This window comes from Oncorhynchus tshawytscha, linkage group LG05 (assembly GCF_018296145.1).
Source record: "Oncorhynchus tshawytscha isolate Ot180627B linkage group LG05, Otsh_v2.0, whole genome shotgun sequence".
NCBI lineage: Eukaryota > Metazoa > Chordata > Actinopteri > Salmoniformes > Salmonidae > Oncorhynchus > Oncorhynchus tshawytscha.
The window spans coordinates 74,904,614-74,924,871 of NC_056433.1; the positions used below are offsets into that span (position 1 = coordinate 74,904,614).

At 45.6% G+C, this 20,258-nt stretch overlaps 1 protein-coding gene across 2 annotated transcripts in view; it reads right to left on the reverse strand.

Annotated features, from left to right (window-relative positions):
• LOC112233914 (collagen alpha-1(XXIV) chain-like) overlaps nucleotides 1-20,258 on the reverse strand; it is a 260,500-nt gene that overhangs the window by 230,329 nt on the left and 9,913 nt on the right. For both annotated transcript variants that reach the window (XM_042322354.1, XM_042322355.1), the window contains exons 2-3: nucleotides 15,550-15,620; nucleotides 670-2,081 (exon numbers count right to left, since the gene is read on the reverse strand). In XM_042322354.1, coding sequence (XP_042178288.1) covers nucleotides 670-2,081; nucleotides 15,550-15,620 — 1,483 coding nt within the window. The remainder of the gene's footprint in view (nucleotides 1-669; nucleotides 2,082-15,549; nucleotides 15,621-20,258) is intronic.

The window sequence follows — 20,258 nt, forward strand, 5'->3', positions numbered from 1 at the left end:
GCATGGACTTTCACCTCACGGTAAAGGTGTAATCTGCAATAATTTGATGGTCAAATAAATGACAGATTGTGGCTTCAAGTCCTTCAGGAGAAAGATTGAGCAGCAAGACTGACTTAGAAACACCTCAATCAGCTGTCACTCCCAGGCTGCCATAGGGTCATAAGCAATAGATCAACATCGCCGATATGACAGAATGGTATAGTCTTGTTCTCCTTGAAGAGAAGAAAAGCTGCCTCTACAGCTAGCTGACATCAGTGTGTTTGATACTCTTTTGTCACTAGGCTATAGGGAGCAACCCTCAGTTATAAATGACTCCCCTCCCCACTTACACAAGAGTATGAACGAGTCACTGGCATTATTTCAAAAGGGGAATGACGTGTTATTTTAACCACCTGTTGATACATGAAAAAAGAAAAGTGCTTGGACACGCCCTCACCTTGCCTCTAAATCAATACAAGGCCCTGGCAAAACATTTGTGTGTTTAAAAGAGAGGGCCAACAGAACACTCAAGACCTCATCACCCTAAAGTAGGCTTCATTAATTATGCATTGTAATTTTCCCCTATTGCTCATGCACGCCTCTGCTCTGACTTCCGGGAAACACACTACGAAGACATGTTTCTAACATTCTCATATCTGTTATTAGAATTTATGAATTCCAAACACTTACCGGAGGACCTGGGTCTCCTTTGGGGCCAGGAAAAGCCTCGTCATAGTCTCTGTAGAAGTAGTCTGGTTCCTCATATCCATAGTCGTAGCCTTCCATGCCCACATCGTAGTCCCCTTCCTGGCCATGCTCCTCTGAGGTGTCCACCTGGTTCTCCCGGTACAGGGTGGTGCTGTTGGGTCTGAGCTTGGTGTCCACGAGGTGGTTAGTGGGCTGGGGCCGAGAGTCTCTAGGCCTGGAGCTGTTCCTCAGGCCCTCCTTCAAGCGGCTCTGCCTGACATGGGAGATCAGGCCTGGGGTGGCTGTGGTGACCCGTTGGGGCCTACTGGGGCTCCTCTCCTCCTCCTCCTCCTCCTCTGTGTCATTCTCAGACTGGGGAGACTGCCTGGTGGAGCCCCCTGTTGGGCTGGATCCGGAGCTGGAGTTGGTACTCCTGTGTGTGATGCCCATGGCCTTCAGCCCACTTAGAGTGCCTGAGGACGAGCCAATGGGGCCTGCTGTGGGTGTATGGATAGAGGTGAGGTGCTCCAGCAGGAAGCTCTGGGTCTGGGTCCTGACCCCCAGGTGAGACTGCTCTGAGGGGCTTAAATACGGTATTCCAGACCCCTCCAGGGAGGGGCTGGGGCTGGGGGCTGATCTGGCCAGGTTGGTGGACTGCTGGGAGTCTACAGCCAGAGAGAGGGGCACCACCACAGTCTGGGATGCTGGAGAAGGAGGAATAGGGGAGAAAGCCAGGGAGCCAGAAACCTCCATATCCAAGCTGGAGGGTGGCGGTGGCGATCGGAAAGTGTCAGCCAGCCGGCACTGTTTTTTAAGGTAGTGGCAGTATTGCGCAGCAGCCTGGGCTGAGGGGTAGATGTCCAGCTGGCATATGAGGCCATGGAACTGGGCTGCTTTAGACTTCATCCTTCCTAGGGTGAGCAGGCCTCTGGATCCGGACCCCAGCACATGTGCCCGGGTCAGTGTCTGTTCTCGCTGCTGCACCACCCCGCAGTCCGCATGGAACGAAACTGAGCGCGGCCGCACGCTCACGGCGAAAGAGTGCTGCCACCCGTCGTGTACGTTGTAGGTGAAATAGACAGAGGCCTTTTCGCCGGTGTACACCACCACCTTCCTGGGCAGCAGCTGGATGCCAAACTGCAGCTTGTCCCTGCCGTCACGCACACTGAAAAGGAAAGCATTGTTCGCTCGCCAGGAGCTTAGGCTAACCACGACAGAAAACTCCTCACCGAGCTCCGGCGGGAACAGACCCCCCGTGGCGGCTTCAATGTTGGCGTCCGGGCTGAGTAGGACCCCGGCTCCTGAGGGAGAGGAAGAAGGAGAGTAAAGGGAGGAGGAGGGGGAAGAGGAGCTGGTCCCTGGGGAGAGGGTGTCTCTGCTGCCGGTGAGGCCCAGCCAATGGAGGATATCGACACCTGTGGAGCAGAGAGGGGAGAGAGGTCAGTTAGACAGCCAGACAGACACTTGCAACATCTTCAAACCTTACAAACAGTGATAGGAAGAGGACATTAGCATCATCACTCTACACTCTTAGAAAATGAGGTTCTGAAAGGGTTCTTTGGCTGTCCCTATAGGAGAACCCTTTTTAGTTCCTGGTAGAACCCTTTTAGGTTCCAGGTAAAACTGTTTTAGATTCCATGTTGAATCATCTGTGGAAAGAGTTTTACATGGAACCCAAAAGGGTTCTACCTGGAACCAAAGGGTTCTACCAGGAACCAAAAAGGGTTCTTCAAATGGGTCTCCTATGGGGACAGCCAAAGAACCCTTTTAGAACCATTTTTTATAAGAGTGTAGGAGGAGGACCAGTTAGAAAAGGAGATGAAGGAAGAAGAAGAAGAAACAAAGTAAGGAACGCAAGTAGATGAACCACAGGAAGTGAATGAAGTTCATAAATAGGTGGAAGGTCTGATCAAGGCTTGGCCGCCATGACATCACAGATTACCCATAATCCTCCTCAGACAGCCAGGCAGCCAGGCCAGTGAGCGAGGCAGCTGGGGGCCAGATGATTCCAGACAGGGGACTACACAGGGATAGATGGTACAGTACAATACTATCACACAGCAGTGTGTGTGTGTGTGTATGTTTGTGTGTGTGTGTGTGTTTTTCAAACAGCCTGTTTGAATCAATCTGCCAACAGAGATTCATGATGCTCTCTTTCTTAACAAGCTGAGTCATGAATTTTCCTCTCTCCCAGGTGATTCCTCAAACTACATGTCTGACCTGCTGACATTGAAGTACAGCAGGAGAACAGCGTTTAAAAATGAGTTTAAAAGTAGTGGAAAGAGTTTCTCAGCATGGTAGTTAGCTAGGCTTTGAATCAGGGAATAACGGGGTTAGAGGGAAACATTACAATCTTAGAAAAAAGGGTTCCAAAAAGGTTCTTTGGCTTTCCCCATAGGAGAACCCTTTTTGGGTTCCATGTAGAACTCTTTGTGGAAAGGGTTCTACATGGAACCCAAAAGGTTAATTCAAAGGGTTCTTCTATGGGGACAGCCAAAGAACACTTTAAGGTTCTAGATAGCACCTTTTATTTGTACAAATGTCAACAGCATGGCACAATATTTTCGGAAGAGCACAATATGACAAATGAGAACAAAGAGGTATGACATTTTTTTTACCTTTATTTAACCAGGAAAGTCAGTTAAGAACAAATTCTTATTTTCAATGACGGCCTAGGAACAGTGGGTTAACTGCCTGTTCAGGGGCAGAAGGACAGATTTGTACCTTGTCAGCTCAGGGGTTTGAACTTGCAACCTTCCGGTTACTAGTCCAACACTCTAACCACTTGGCTACCCTGAACATTTAAATGTTAACATTCAAATGAATATCAAATCCAAGATGGCGTAGCAGTAGGACGTGTCTGTTTGTCCTTGTCTTATCCTGTGTAAATAGCCGGTCTTCTTCGTATATACCTTAATCTCACTTTCTATCTACGAACTAAATATACTTTCCTGCAATCCGCCTCACCCAATGTGGTACGGATCTGCTATTTTTATTCCTTATAACTGGAACTTCCATCAGGAGCTAGCCAGCTAACTAGCTACTAGTCTTTGTTAGCCACGGTTAGCGGTCTTCACCTTTTTCTCAGTCACCAGCCAGCCTTAGCTCGAACAATACCTGCCAGTCTGCACAGCGCGATATCAACCCAGAGCATATCGGACTGCTTTTCTCTACCAATCACCGGATTCCTGCCGCTCTGGATCATTACATCGGATCATCGCAGGTAGCTAGCTGCAAACGAGTGGCCCATGTTAGCTAACACCTCTGTCCCGAAGCAAGCACCAGCTAGCCTTGAGCTAGCCTCGAGCTAGGCCCATATACCAGCTAATTCTAGGGCTACAACACCTCCTTTGCCAATTGGCCTGGACCCTTTATTGTCGACACGGAGCCCGCCGATCCATCACGAATGGACTGCCGACGTGGTCTCAACAGGCTATTCAGTTACGTTGTCACCGAAGAACCATCTACTAGCCACGGCTAGGCCCGCTGTGTCCCGTGCTCGCCTAGCGTAGGAGTGACTACCGAACAGCACCCTGACTCACCTATTGCTGCTCTTTTGACCCTATGATCATTCTAACAGTCCCACTCTCCCCATTCATCGCCATTTACCCATTGTTTTCGTACCTCTCCTGATCAACACCTGTGTTTGCTTAATGCCTCTCTCTAATGTCAATATGCCTTGTCTACTGCTGTCTTGGCTAGTTCTTATATCAAGATAGCTGATGTTCTGAAAGAGCTGCAAAATCTGGACCCCTACAAATCAGCCGGGCTAGACAATCTGGACCCTCTCTTTCTAATATTATCCACCGCAAATGTTGCAACCCCTATTACTAGCCTGTTCAACCTCTCTTTCGTATTGTCTGAGATCCGTAAAGATTGGAAAGCTGCCACGGGCATCCCCCTCTTCAAAGGGGGAGACACTCTAGACCCAAACTTTTACAGACCTAAATCTACCTTACCCTGCCTTTCTAAAGTCTTCGAAAGCCAAGTTAACAAACAGATCACTGACCATTTTGAATCCCACTGTACCTTCTCCGCTATGCAATCTGGTTCCCGAGCGGGTCATGGGTGCACTTCAGCCACGCTCAAGGTCCTAAATGATATCATAACCGTCATCGATAAAATACATGTGCAGCCATCTTCATTGACCTGGTCAAGGCTTTCGACTCTGTCAATCACTGCATTCTTTTCGGCAGACTCAACAGCCTTGTTTTCTCAAATGACTGCCTCGCCTGGTTCACCAACTACTTCAGTGTGTCACATCGCAGGGCCTGTTGTCCGGACCTCTGACAGTCTCTATGGGGATGCCACAGGGTTCAATTTTCGGGCCGACGCTTTTCTCTGTATACATCAATGATGTCGCTCTTGCTGCTGGTGATTCTCTGATCCATCTCTAAGCAGACGACACCATTCTGTATACTTCTGGCCCTTCTTTGGACACTGTGTTAACAAACCTCCAGACAGCTTCAATGCCATACAACACTCCTTCCTTGTCCTCCAAGTGCTCTTAAATGTAAGTAGAACTAAATGCATGCTCTTCAACCGATTGCTGCCCGCACCCGGCCTCCCATCTAGTATCACTACCCTGGACAGTTCTAACTTAGAATATCTGGACAAGTACAAATACCTAGGTGTCTGGTTAGACTATAAACTCTCCTTCCAGACTCACATTAAGCATCTCCAATTCAAAATTAAATCTAGAATTGGCTTCCTATTTCGCATCAAAGCATCCTTCACTCATGCTGCTAAACATACCCTCGTAATACTGACCATCCCACCGATCCTTGACTTTGGCGATGTCACTTACAAATTAGCCTCCAACACTCTACTCAGCAAATTGGATGCAGTCTATCACAGTGCCATCCGTTTTGTCACCAAAGCCCCATATACTACCCACCACTGCGACCTGTATGCTCTCGTAGGCTGGCCCTTCGCTTCATAATCGCCGCCAAACCCACTGGCTCCATGTCATCTATACGTTTTTGCTAGGTACATCCCCGCCTTATCTCAGCTCACTGGTCACCATAGCAGCACCCGCCCGTAGCACACGCACAGCAGGTATATTTCACTGGTTATCCCCAAAGCCAACTCCTCATTTGGCCACCATTCCTTCCAGTTCTCTGCTGCCAATGACTGGAATGAATTGCAAAAATCACTGAAGCTGGAGTCTTATATCTCCCTCACTAACTTTAAGCATCAGCTGTCAGAGCAGCTTAGCAATCATTGCACCTAAACACAGTCCATCTGCAAATAGTCCACCCAACTACCTCATCCCCATATTGTTTTTTTTCTTCTTCTTCATTGCACCCCAGTATCTCTACTTGCACATTCATCTTCTGCACGTCTATCACTCCAGTGTTTAATTGCTCAATTTGAATTATTTCACCACTATGGCCTATTTGTTGCCTTACCTCCCTTACTACATTTGCACACACTGTATATAGATTTTCTATTGTATTATTGACTGTACGTTTGTTTATCCCATGTGTAACTCTGGGTTGCTTGTGTGGCACTGCTTTGCTTTATCTTGGACAGGTCGCAGTTGTAAATGAGAACTTGTGGCCTACCTGGCTAAATAAAGGTGAAATAAAAATAATAATAAAAAATCAAAAGGAATCAAGACTCAAAGATTTTACTGACTGTGTGTGTTTGTGTGTGTGTGTGTGTGTGTGTGTGTGTGTGTGTGTGTGTGTGTATGTGTGTGTGTGTGTGTGTGTGTGTGTGTGTGTGTGTGTGTGTGTGTGTGTGTGTGTGTGTGTGTGTGTGTGTAAGAGAGGGAGAAACTGGCAGACTAAGGCAGTAACTCAGTGGAATCCAGGAAACAGGAAAACGTCAGTGGGGAGATCCTGGGAGGAGGACGAGGAGGAAGAGGAGGAGAAGGAGGAGAAGGAAGCGGAGAAGGAAAAGTAGGAGGAGGATCAGGTAGAGGAGGAGGGAGGAGGGATTAGGGAGGGGGGAGAGCAGGAGGAGGAGAAGTGAGGAGGGAGGAGGAGGAGGAGGAGGAAGAGGGAGAGGAGCAGTGGAAGATATTTTCATTGCTAATCAAGAGATGCTAGCTTTCTTTGAAAAAGTTTTTCCCCTTGCTCAGGGTTCTGCTCAGGGATCTGTTCCGAGATTTGTTCAGGGGTCTTAGTCACAAAGTCTGTTTTATTGATTTGGCAGAACAAGAGGGAACATAACTCAGCCAGTGGTTTAAACACACACACACACACACACACACACGCACACGCACAACCAGTGTTTTGAATTTAAAATTAGGCTTCTATAGTGTGTTGTCACAGCAGGTTCAACGTGGTCGTAAAAACTGAAGTAAAAAAAAAATTTTTTTTGTGAAAACATCTCTGGGGGCATGCAAAACAGAAAATAGTCAAGAACGCAGACTGGTAAAACTCTGACATCAAAGCCGTAACACAGCTATTTTAGAATGAGTCGCACATGTATGACGTATGACGTGGACACCTTTCACCTTGGCCACGGGTCAAATTGAACAGACAATAACTTATTTAGAAAAGCGTATTATAAATGTGGGGAGGAAGGGGTAACAGATGGTGACTGACGTTTACCTTTGTAGCTTTTGTATTTTTAACATGTTCACATGGAAACACTTAGGAAAAAGCATTAAGGATTCAGTGATCATAACATAATCAAATGTTATTAGCATTGTCTAAAATGGGGATCCAAACAGTGACATTGGTAAGCATTATCTTTATGCCTAAACTGTAAACAACATAATACTGAAGAATACTGTTTACATTTTCCTTACACACGGCAATGGGTTCACGTCCAAGGATTTACAAGGTGGAAGATCCCCTACACCCCCTGAACTCTCTGATAGTTATCTGAGTATGGTGTAGGGAGTGGGGATGGTGCTGCTGGTGTCAGGATGTCTGTGGTTTACTAGCTTTACCATCGCTCGGAATCAGCCAAAAGGTTGCTTTGTCCGTCCATCCATAGAGGCTTTGGAAAATACAGAGACTGAGTGAGTTAACGTGCCTCACAGTGCTCATGTCTGAGTTCATGTGCTTATGAGGTCCTCTCTTTCCTAAACTAGTTGTCTATGCAGCCTGGGAACTAGTTGTCTATGCAGCCTGAGGACTAGTTGTGTATGCAGCCTGGGGACTAGTTGTGTATGCAGACTGGGGACTAGTTGTGTATGCAGCCTGGGGACTAGTTGTGTATGCAGCCTGGGAACTAGTTGTGTATGCAGCCTGGGAACTAGTTGTCTATGCAGCCTGGGAACTAGTTGTGCATGCAGCCTGGGGACTAGTTGTGTATGCAGACTGGGGACTAGTTGTGTATGCAGCCTGGGGACTAGTTGTGTATGCAGACTGGGGACTAGTTGTGTATGCAGCCTGGGGACTAGTTGTGTATGCAGCCTGGGGACTAGTTGTGTATGCAGACTGGGCACTAGTCATGTATGCAGCCTGGGGACTAGTTTTGTATGCAGCCTGGGGACTAGTTGTGTATGCAGACTGGGAACTAGTTGTCTATGCAGCCCAGGGAACTAGTTGTGCATGCAGACTGGGGACTAGTTGTGTATGCAGCCTGTGGACTAGTTGTGTATGCAGACTGGGGACTAGTTGTGTATGCAGACTGGGGACTAGTTGTGTATGCAGAATGGGGACTAGTTGTGTATGCAGACTGGGGACTAGTTGTGTATGCAGCCTGGGGACTAGTTGCGTATGCAGACTGGGAACTAGTTGTCTATGCAGCCTGGGAACTAGTTGTGCATGCAGACTTGGGACTAGTTGTGTATGTAGCCTGGGGACTAGTTGTGTATGCAGACAGGGGACTAGTTGTGTATGCAGACTGGGGACAGGTTGTGTATGCAGCCTGGGAACTAGTTGTGTATGCAGACTGGGGACTAGTTGTGTATGCAGCCTGGGGACTAGTTGTGTATGCAGACTGGGGCTTGTTGTGTATGCAGACCGGAGAATAGTTGTGTATGCAGCCTGGGGACTAGTTGTGTATGCAGACTGGGGACTAGTTGGGTATGCAGACTGGGGACTAGTTGTGTATGCAGACTGGGGACTAGTTGTGTATGCAGCCTGGGGACTAGTTGTGTATGCAGCCTGGGGACTAATAGTGTATGCAGACTGGGGACTAGTTGTGTATGCAGCCTGGGGACAAGTTGTGTATGCAGCCTGAGGACTAGCTGTGTAGGCATCCCAAATGGCACCCTATTCCCTATTTAGTGCATTGCTTTTGACTAGGGCCTATAGTGCACTAAATAGGGAAAACGGTACCATTTGGGATGCAGACTAAGTATCTGCAATAGATCTCTCCTTTCCTCTTCTCTTCTCTCCCTTCTTTTTCTCTCCTTTCCTATTCTCTTCTCTCCCTTCTTTTCCTCACCTTTCCTATTCTCTTCTCTCCCTTCTTTTCCTCACCTCACCTCACCTCTCCTCTAATCTACTCTACTCTACTCTACTCTACTCTCGCTAGCTGCACAGAAAAGAGAATCGATGTCCTTGACATTCTTTGCCTGGGGTAACATTAGCCAGGATTCCAAGCTGTCTCATTATGTGAAGACAAGCTGCCCTGGCCCAGCCCTCAGTCAGTCACTGAGCATTCTGCTCTCTTCTGCATTCCTCCTCATCTTCTTCTAATGATGGATTGATCCTGCTGTGTAGTGATGGTGTAGTGTTGGTGGTGGTGGGGTCTACAATGATATAGAGACAGAATAATAGCATAAAGTAGCAGTCAAAAGTTTGGACACACCTACTCATTCAAGGGTTTTTATTTATTTTACTATTTTCTATATTGTAGAATAATAGTGAAGACATCAAAACTATGATAAAACACATGTGGAACCATGTAGTAACCAAAAAAGTGTTAAACAAATCAAAATATATTTTATATTTTGGATTCTTCAAAGTAGCACCCTTTGCCTTGATTACAGATTTGTTGTTTTGTTGGCAGTATCTCAACCAGCTTCATGAGGAATGTTTTTCCAACAGTCTTGAAGGAGTTCCCACATATACTGAGCACTTGTTGGCTGCTTTTCCTTCACTCTGCAGTCCAACTCATTGGGTGCTTGTGGCGGCCAGGTCATCTGATGCAGCACTCCGTCACTCTCCTTCTTGGTCAAATAGCCCTTACACATCCTGGAGGTGTGTTGGGTCATTGTCCTGTAGAAAAACAAATCATAGTCCCACTAATCCAAACCAGATGGGATGGCATATTGCTGCAGAATGCTGTGGTAGCCATGCTGGTTAGGTGTGCCTTGAATTCTAAATCAATCACAGACAGTGTCACCAGCAAAGCACCCCTACACCATAACACCTCCTCCTCCATGCTTCACAGTGGGAACCACACATGCTGAGATAATTTGTTCACCTACTCTGCGTCTCACAAAGACCCGGTGGTTGGAACCAAAAATCTCAAATTTGGACTCATCAGACCAAAGGACAGACTTCCACCGGTCTAATGTCCATTGCTCGTGTTTCTTGGCCCAAGCAAGTCTCTTCTTCTTATTGGTGTCCTTTAGTAGTGATTTCTTTGCAGTAATTCAACCATGAAGGCCTGATTCACGTAGTTTCCTCTGAACAGTTGATGTTGAGATGTGCAGTTAGTTGTCGATTTCTGAGGCTGGTAACTCTAATGAACTTATCCTCTGCAGCAGAGGTAACTCTGGGTCTTCCTTTCTTCTGGCAGTCCTCATGAGAGCCAGTTAAATCATAGTGCTTGATGGTTTTTGCGACTGCACTTGAAGAAAGTTCTTAAAATTTTCCACATTGACTGACCTTCATGTCTTAAAGTAATGATGGACTGTCGTGTCTCTTTCCTTATTTGAGCTGTTCTTATCATAATATGGACTTGGTATTTTACCAAATAGGGCTAACTTCTGTATACCACCCCTACCTTGTCACAGCACAACTGATTGACTCAAAAAATTAAGAAGGAAAGAAATTCCACAAATTAACTTTTAACAAGGCACACCTGTTAATTGAAATGCATTTCATGTGACTACCTCATGAAGCTGGTTGAGAGAATGCCAAGAGTGTGCAAAGCTGTCATCAAGGCAAAGGGTGGCTACTTTGAAGAATCTCAAATATAAAATATACTTGGATTTGTTTAACACTTTTTTGGTTACTAATTGATTCCATATGTGTTATTTCATAGTTTTGATGTTTCACTATTATTCTGCAATGTAGAAAATAGTAAAATAAAGAAAAACCCTTGAATGAGTAGGTGTGTCCAAACTTCTGACTGGTTCTGTACTATGGGTGGTGGTAAAGGACTTGACTGCCTGGGTTTAGCCTGAATTGAGCCTGACTCAGGGGAGGGGAGCTGGGTATAGGCCTGCCTCAGGAGGAGTGGAGCTGGGAGGGGGGCTGCCTCAGGAGGAGTGGAGCTGGGTATAGGCCTGCCTCAGGAGGAGTGGAGCTAGGGAGGGGCTGCCTCAGGAGGATGAGTGGAGCTGGGGTTAGGCCTGCCTCAGGAGGAGTGGAGCTGGGGATAGGCCTGCCTCAGGAGGAGGAGCTGGGGAGGCCTGCTGGGGATGGAGCTGGGGATAGGCCTGCCTCAGGAGGAGTGGAGCTGGGGGTAGGCCTGCCTCAGGAGGAGGAGTGGAGCTGGGGATAGGCCTGCCTCAGGAGGAGGAGTGGAGCTGGGGATAGGCCTGCCTCAGGAGGCGTGGAGCAGGGGATAGGCCTGCCTCAGGAGGAGTGGAGCTGGGGATAGGCCTGCCTCAGGAGGAGTGGAGCTGGGGGTAGGCCTGCCTCAGGAGGAGGAGTGGAGCTGGGGATAGGCCTGCCTCAGGAGGTGTGGAGCTGGGGACAGGCCTGCCTCAAGAGGAGTGGAGCTGGGGATAGGCCTGCCTCATGAGGAGGAGTAGAGCTGGGGATAGCCCTGCCTCAGGAGGAGGAGTGGAGCCAATTCATATTGGAAGCATATGGAATATATCTGGCGTGTCCTCTGTAATATCCCTGTTTTCTGCAATATACCTGTGCATGTTGAGTGGCCAGACTGTTTAATTCAAGTTGAGTGTCAGCCATGGGGGGAAAGTAAGGTGGCACGGTCTGGTACAGTCTCAGCCTCCAGTATTTATGCTGCAGTAGTTTATGTGTCGGGGGGCTGGGGTCAGTTTGTTATATCTGGAGTACTTCTCCTGTCCTATTCGGTGTCCTGTGTGAATCTAAGTGTGCGTTCTCTAATTCTCTCCTTCTCTCTTTCTTTCTCTCTCTCGGAGGACCTGAGCCCTAGGACCATGCCCCAGGACTACCTGACATGACGACTCCTTGCTGTCCCCAGTCCACCTGGCCATGCTGCTGTTCCAGTTTCAACTGACCTGAGTCCTAGGACCATGCCCCAGGACTACCTGACATGATGACTCCTTGCTGTCCCCAGTCCACCTGGCCATGCTGCTGCTCCAGTTTCAACTTCCACCTGACTGTGCTGCTGCTCCAGTTTCAACTGTTCTGCCTTATTATTATTCGACCATGCTGGTCATTTATGAACATTTGAACATCTTGGCCATGTTCTGTTATAATCTCCACCCGGCACAGCCAGAAGAGGACTGGCCACCCCACATAGCCTGGTTCCTCTCTAGGTTTCTTCCTAGGTTTTGGCCTTTCTAGGGAGTTTTTCCTAGCCACCGTGCTTCTACACCTGCATTGCTTGCTGTTTGGGGTTTTAGGCTGGGTTTCTGTACAGCACTTTGAGATATCAGCTGATGTACGAAGGGCTATATAAATAAATTTGATTTGATTTGATTTGATTTGGTACGGCGTCCCGGCAAAATAAATAGTGGGGGTACGTTGTATAGGTAAAGCGTGAGCCTATCACAATTAATACAACATGCCATAGGCCATAACATGCCATAAGACACCATTCATTACCATTACTGCATGTCAGCTGTATGAAAATGACTGAAATGACTGGAAACCAGGTGCTCTACGCTCCAAATTGCGTTGTAGTTTGAGGAGAACACTTACATTTTGTGAAGGCGGAGGTGAGGTGACGAGACCGAGGCGTGAGTGGACAACAGTGGATGCATCAATTCAGGCTACAAGTGTAGGCCTAATGATAATCACAGAATGTCATGACAATACACACAGGTGTTTTTTAACAGCTGTCTCTTTCCATTCATCAGATTAAAGGTGCACTGTTGGGTATTTTGTGAGTGAACGAATGTGCGTGGGTCGCCTACAGGAGAGCTTTTGTTTAGTGATTGTTTGACAATCCGATGAAATCATCATGACTGGTTGTGTTTAGGCCACATTAAAAGGCCTAAGCGGTGTGTCCATAAGGCTAGGGGAAGCTAAGCTTTCCCGAAAGTAAATAGAATTAAATTGCCAAAATGATATACCCTAATTATCTTATTCCTGTCTATACAGAAATAAACACAATCATTCAAAATAGGCTACAACACCAGAGAGCACGAGGATCATTAGCTTACATTTGCTTTTTTTGCTGAGGATTGTGTTAAATCACATAGCATACAGTCAGAAGGCCCCACAATTTGTCCAGCACACTGCACATATCAAATAGATAAATGTTGAGTTGTGACTGTCAGTAAAAAGCAGAGACCCAGCCAGGCATATCACAGTATCTAAAAATACAAATCGAGGAAAAACTATTTGGAAAGCAAATGGCTATTGTGGTAAAGAGACGACAATGAAAAGACTCCAGTCTGTCTTTTAGTTATATTAACTTAATTGAGCGAACAGTAGCCTCTCTCATTGGCAGCAGCAGAGAACATCAGCCACATCCCCGGTGAGTCTGCATATTCACTGTCTTCATTGCTGGGTCAGTGCCACTTCTTGTTTTTGGACAATAATTTCCTCCTCCAGGTTAAATGGGCGTCATATTGTATGTCTCCCCTTTTCGTAGGCCCATTATATGGATCAGACAACATTGTTTTTATTCATCTGTTTGCGGCACTAGAGTAGGCTACCCTGTCATTTTTGTAGCAGGCCTATTTTTTAAAATGCATGCTGGGTGTCCAGTACAGGTAAGAAATTACATCACCTCTGGTGTCAGCCAAGGTCTTGCACCATAATAATATCCTTAGCAGATGTAAGCCCAGTAGTTTCTGTTTGCTTGTTTTTGCCTTATTACTGTAACGTGTGTTGAGACCCACGCCACGTGAAACTAGTTTTGAACTTGATTGACAGCAGTTCCTCCTCCATTGGACAATAACACCGACAGCTAAACATACAACTCTGACTGAACTTGTTGTTGCTCTGCAACGGTCATAGGAGGGGAGGAGAGAGGAGGAACAGAAATGTGTCATCATCCGACCAAGCCTCTCAACCGCTGTCTCTTTTCCAGATACTTATCTGGAATACTGGTGGATATCACCTTATCAACTTATCCGCTGCATCTGTCCAGAGAAAGAGCTGTTGCAAACACATTAAAGCATTATCTCAGTCTGGTTGACCTTTAGTTTCCCTATTCTCTTCAGTTTAATTCATTGGTGTACTTTGTGAGAGAGAAAGAGAGACAGAGAGAAAGAGAAAGAGAAAGAGAGAGAAAAACAGAGAGAGAGAGAGAGAGAAAGTGAGAGAAACAGATAGAGAGATTGAGAGAGAGAAACAGAGAAAGAGAAACACAGAGAGAGAATATTTGACCACTGTGACTGACCCTAACTTAAGGAAAGCTTCGACCATGTACAGACTCAGTGAGCATAGCCTTGCTATTGAGAAAGGCCGCCGTACGCAGACATGGCTCTCAAGAGAAGACAGGCTATGTGCTCACTGCCCACAAAATGAGGTGGAAACTGAGCTGCACTTCCTAACCTCCTGCCCAATGTATGACCATATTAGAGACACATATTTCCCTCAGATTACACAGACCCAGAAAGAATTTGAAAACAAATCCAATTTTGATAAACTCCCATATCTATTGGGTGAAATACCACATTGTGCAATCACAGCAGCACAATTTGTGACCTGTTAAGCCAGTTAAGAGCAAACATCATTGTAAATACAACCCATATTTATGTTTATTTATTTTCCCTTTTGTACTTTAACTTTGCACGTCGTTACAACACTGTATACAGACAAATGTCTTTATTATTTTGGAACTTTTGTGAGTGTAATGTTTACTGTTAATTGTTTTATTGTATATTTAACTTTTGTTTATTATCTATTTCACTTGCTTTGGCAATGTAAAGATATGTTTCCCATGCCAATAAAGCCCTTTGAATTGAATTTAAATGAGAGAGAGACACACACAGGGGAACATGGGAGAAGGGAAGGAGGCTATTTGGGTTGTCTATACCTGCATTCTATGACCTGAGGAGCAAGAACAGACATGTAAGGGAGGGTTTTAAAAAAGAATTGGAAGAGGAGAGGAGCTCCCATGTGCAGCTGTCCCTCTGACTCACAGGCAGGCAGACAGATACACCCCCTGGCCTCAGCCGGCTTGTTCACCATTATGTTATTACTCATACATACATGTATACAAACACAGAGCAATAATAACACATATCAAGGAGAATTCCTGTCCTTGATACTAGGGTCATGTCATAAATCACTTATTTTATGTAATATCATTCTGTTGGCATGTTTGAACCCTAAAGCATTGACAACAACTCATCAGAAGTGCTGGCATTCTGCAACTCTGCAACCAAGAGTAACTATTCACCCACCCTCTCAGAATGTCTGGTGCCAACAAGTGAAATGTCACTTGGTCAAACTAAGACCCGTGTCTATAAAACCCGCACAAGCCCCGGTACCAACAATACTTTTCATAGCGAAACAGTTTCCATTTGAACAACAAGGCGTTTGTTCATTCATCATCACTTTATGATGAGACAACAAATCCATGGCAGCAGGGATGGCTAGTGGATGCGGGGTAGGAATGGGGTTGGTGTATACTGCTACAATTACAGCTGGAGTTAGGGTGGGGGAGTTGGAGGTGGAGGCTGCTTACCTTGTGCTCGGTAGTCTTCTTCTCCAGACAGTACTACTGTGCATATTGACAGGAGCAAGAGGAGGGTTCTCCTACAGGGGAAAAACAACATAGTCAAAGAAAATGGGAAACCAAACCAATACGGGACATTCTGGATTTAAATCAACGGATCTAAGTCAGTGATCCCATTGATCATTAAGAGACAAATGAGACAATAAACATTCTCTATCATAAAGTGGTAACGCATATAAGACGCTCTATGGCTTCACTGAAGATCAAACAACTTATCATATAGCTATTCATTCATTATAAGAAGTCAATTAAGAATTATCTTAATGCGCAATCGTCTACAGTACAGTCATGAGCACTGGGAAGCAGTGTCCAACACACAAGAATCAGACTGCATACGTCGTAAATCAACTACTACAACTTCAACTACAGATGCATACTAAATGTTTCATCCAACTGGCGACCACATTAGTGTTCTGTCACAGCTAACCTAACATAGGAGGCATAAAATAAATGCGTGAGCGACATTTATTTATTTCTGGTCAAACTGTCAAACTTCTCTTCCACACTGTTCAACCAATCCAGTAAATGTGGAGGAGGAGTTAAGATGGAGTGTCGCCTTGTTAACGTCCAAAAGCTGAAGCCGCGTCATAGGCTCTCTTTCCATTTCCCCTGAAAACCGGACGCATCCGATTGTTTTCGACCCCCGCTGAGGGAGTGTCACAGCTGATATACTCTGAGCTGTGGTCCATCTGGCTCCTAGTACTCTCTGACTGGAGAAACTAAGGGAAAGTACAACTACAGACCAAGTCCATCCAAACCCCTCATCATCTGCCATGAGTCCAGTATTACCAGTGACAGATGGGAAGGGAGAGCTTGTAACTAACAAGTACTGTACACAACAAGAACAAGAACAAGAACACTCACGCAGATAGATCACTGATGATGACCGTATGCTTTCTCCTGTTCTCCTCTGGCCTGTTATTGGCCAGTGGCTGTGTGTACTGGACTGATTCTAGAGGGGAAACCATGAGCCCCCAAGGGTCCAGGTAGGGGAAACCATTAGGCTGCGTTTACACAGGCAGCCCAATTATGATCTTTTGTCCAATTATCGGCAAAAGAGCTAATCTGATTGGTCAAAAGACCAATCAAGCTGCCTGTGTAAACGCAGCCTGAGTGTATTTTAGTCTTAACAATTTCACATAAACATGGGCTTTGTCTCTACATTGACCTACTGGTGGTTCAGGGTGAGTGGGTGACTATGTATCCCCATAGGTACATGAAAATAAAACAGAGGGCCTTGCAGGAGTTCTGTGTGCCAAAATATAAACCTGGGGTAAGTTTTTAGACAGGTTCGGGTGAATGGTGGGGGAGGTTCACCAGAAAATAGCGATGACAAATAGGAGGTCTGGGCTATACAACCAAGACGCCACTGGTTTTCCTATCTAGGGAGAAGGGCTGCTCTGTCACTGCCAAAACCCCACCATACCCCTCCTCCTGCCTCTACACACATGGACAGGGGGTTCCATTGGAGAACAAACAGTAGGATTCCCACTGACTGACCCCCCCTCTAGAGGGCACTGCCCACCACAAACTGCTCTGCGTCAACCGTAACTGTATGGAGAGACATAGTGAGTTTACAAACTGTTGATGGGCAGAGATTCACTCAACTTTACTATAAACAACATCACTCATATCACATATTCCTTTGTAGTATCACCTTAAAAATGTCAGGCATCCATCTCTACTGTAGTATGGGTGGCAGCAACACAAGCCTAGGTAAGATAGGGGAGTTTACCATTCACATTCCAAATAACATGATATCACTTCAAACATATGTTGAAGGATTCTTTCTAGTCTCACCTCTTATAGAACTTTCAATAAGCCACCATGTCAATCATTCTGCTTCTCCATGCTGGAGACAATATATCCAATATTTTTCCTTTATTCCTTTATTAGTCAGTTAAGAACAAATTCTTATTTTCAATGACATACTAGGTATGGTGGGTTAATTGCCTGTTCAGGAACAGAACGACAGATTTGTACCTTGTCAGCTTGAGGATTTGAACTTGCAACCTTTCGGTTACTAGTCCAACGCTCTAACCACTAGGCTACCCTGCTAGGCTACCCTGCTCTAATCACAAGGCTACATGGCTGGAGATGATTCTCCATGCTAGAAACAATATATAAATGGCTGGAGATGATTCTCCATAATGGCGACAATATATAAATGGCTGGAGATGATTCTCCATACTAGAGACAATATATAAATGGCTGGAGATGATTCTCCATGATGGAGACAATATATAAATGGTTGGAGATGATTCTCCATGATGGAGACAATATATAAATGGCTGGAGATGATTCTCCATGATGGAGACAATATATACAGGAGGTGCAGACCAATACAGTACAACCCTTCAGGCAGTAACTATATATTGGACACATTTACATAATAGTAATAACATTGAGAATTAATGAGACAGAGGGATGGAGTGTGCATTCTGACCAGACAGAATCAATCAGATTGACAAGAAGTACTGCATGTATTAATCATAGCTGTCATGGAAAGCGTAGAAAAGATGCCTTTGGCAGACCATTCATATCGATGAGAGTAGTGTTCTAACAAAATGAGAACGGTGCCAATTCAAAGAAAGTTTCACCTGAGCACATTTCCATCTTTATTTAACTAGGCATGTAACTTATGAACAAACTCATATTTTCTATGATGGCCTAGGAACAGTGGGTTAACTGCCTTGTTCAGGGGAAGAATGACAGATTTTTACCTTGTCAGCTCAGAGATTCAATCTTACAACCATCCGGTTCCTAGTCCAACGCTCTAACCACCAGGCTACCTGCTGCCCCATTAAGTGATGACATGGGTGAACATCAAAGAGCTATCGATCTTAAAGCAAACAAACTAATGTCACTGGTGCTCATAATATGACAGTCTGGTATGGTAATCTGAGCTGGTGGAGAGCATCCTCATATCCATTATGACAGTCTGGTATGGTAATCTGAGCTGGTGGAGAGCATCCTCATATCCATTATGACAGTCTGGTATAGTAATCTGAGCTGGTGGAAAGCATCCTCATATTCATTATGACAGTCTGGTATGGTAATCTGAGCTGGTGGAGAGCATCCTCATATTCATTATGACAGTATGGTATGGCAATCTGAGCTGGTGGAGAGCATCCTTATATCCATTATGACAGTCTGGTATGGCAATCTGAGCTGGTGGAGAGCATCCACATATTCATTATGACAGTCTGGTATGGTAATCTGAGCTGGTGGAGAGCATCCTCATATCCATTATGACAGTCTGGTATGGTAATCTGAGCTGGTGGAGAGCATCCTTATATCCATTATGACAGTCTGGTATGGTAATCTGAGCTGGTGGAGAGCATCCTCATATTCATTATGACAGTCTGGTATGGTAATCTGAGCTGGTGGAGAGCATCCTCATATTCATTATGACAGTCTGGTATGGTAATCTGAGCTGGTGGAGAGCATCCTCATATTCATTATGACAGTCTGGTATGGTAATCTGAGAGTGAGGAGCAAAAGAAAACTGACCTGAATAGTAAACACAGCCAGCAAAGTAATTGGTCAACCACAGGCACATTTGAGCAGTCTGTTCCGCAAGGCAAACAAAAAGAAGGCCCTGGCTGTCATTGGCGAACTCTCACACCCTCTCTACACCCTCAGTTCAAGAGGCTTCCTTCTGGCTGGCGCTTCAGAACTCCCATGGCCAAGAAGAACGTGTTCAAACATGAATTTGTTCCTTGTGCTTTTGGATTACCAAATGCAAAGTAAATGGTGTACTTATCTATCCAGTGCAGTTGGGACAGTGGTTGTTTGTGAGTGAATGTTTTAATGTCATCATTGTTGATAGTGTACTGTATGCAACATGATGGACTGACTGGTTAAAATGTGTATGATGTGAGAATGTATGTATATGTGATCCTTTTAATGGAAGCTGATGCCAAATAAAAGTTTCCATCCTGGAAGGACAATAAAGTTGTATTCTATTCGATTCTATAACACAGCAGAACTGGGCTCAAATGCTATTTGAAATCTTTCAAATACATTGAGCGTTTGCTCTAGCTTGCCTGGAGTGACAGATTGGCATAGTTTGTGGTTTTGGTCCATAAAACCACGCAAGCTCAATCAGGCACATACTGTATGAAGTATTTTAAATTATTTTAAAAACTGTTTGAATCCACGCTCAGTAACTTCAAGGGATAGCGAGCAATAATGACATACAGCAGCATACAGCATGCTCTCTCCTCTCCTGCTGTGTGGCCTCTTTCTGATAGACAAAATAAGGTAAGGGGATATGGTGGTTAGGTATAAGTATAGGGGTATACAACAGCAAGGGTTTAGCAGCTTGTGTGTGGCCCTGGTTGTTAGATAGAGTGACAGACGGAGGCAGACATGTTGTTTTTTTCCAGAGAGAGTGAGAGAGAGAGAGAGAGAGAGAGAGAGAGAAGGAGAAAAAGAGACAGAGACAGAGACAGAGAGAGGGGTTAGAGAGAGAGAGAGAGGGAGAGGAGAGAGAGAGAGAGAGAGAGAGGGAGGGGGGGGGCAGGAAGAGCGGAGAGAGGGAGAGGGGGGAGAGGGAACAAGAAGGAACACCTGCTCCCCATCGAGATACTGGTGTGAGATTCCAAAGCTGGAAATACAGACATATACCCCCCACACTCCAGGAAGGGGAAAAC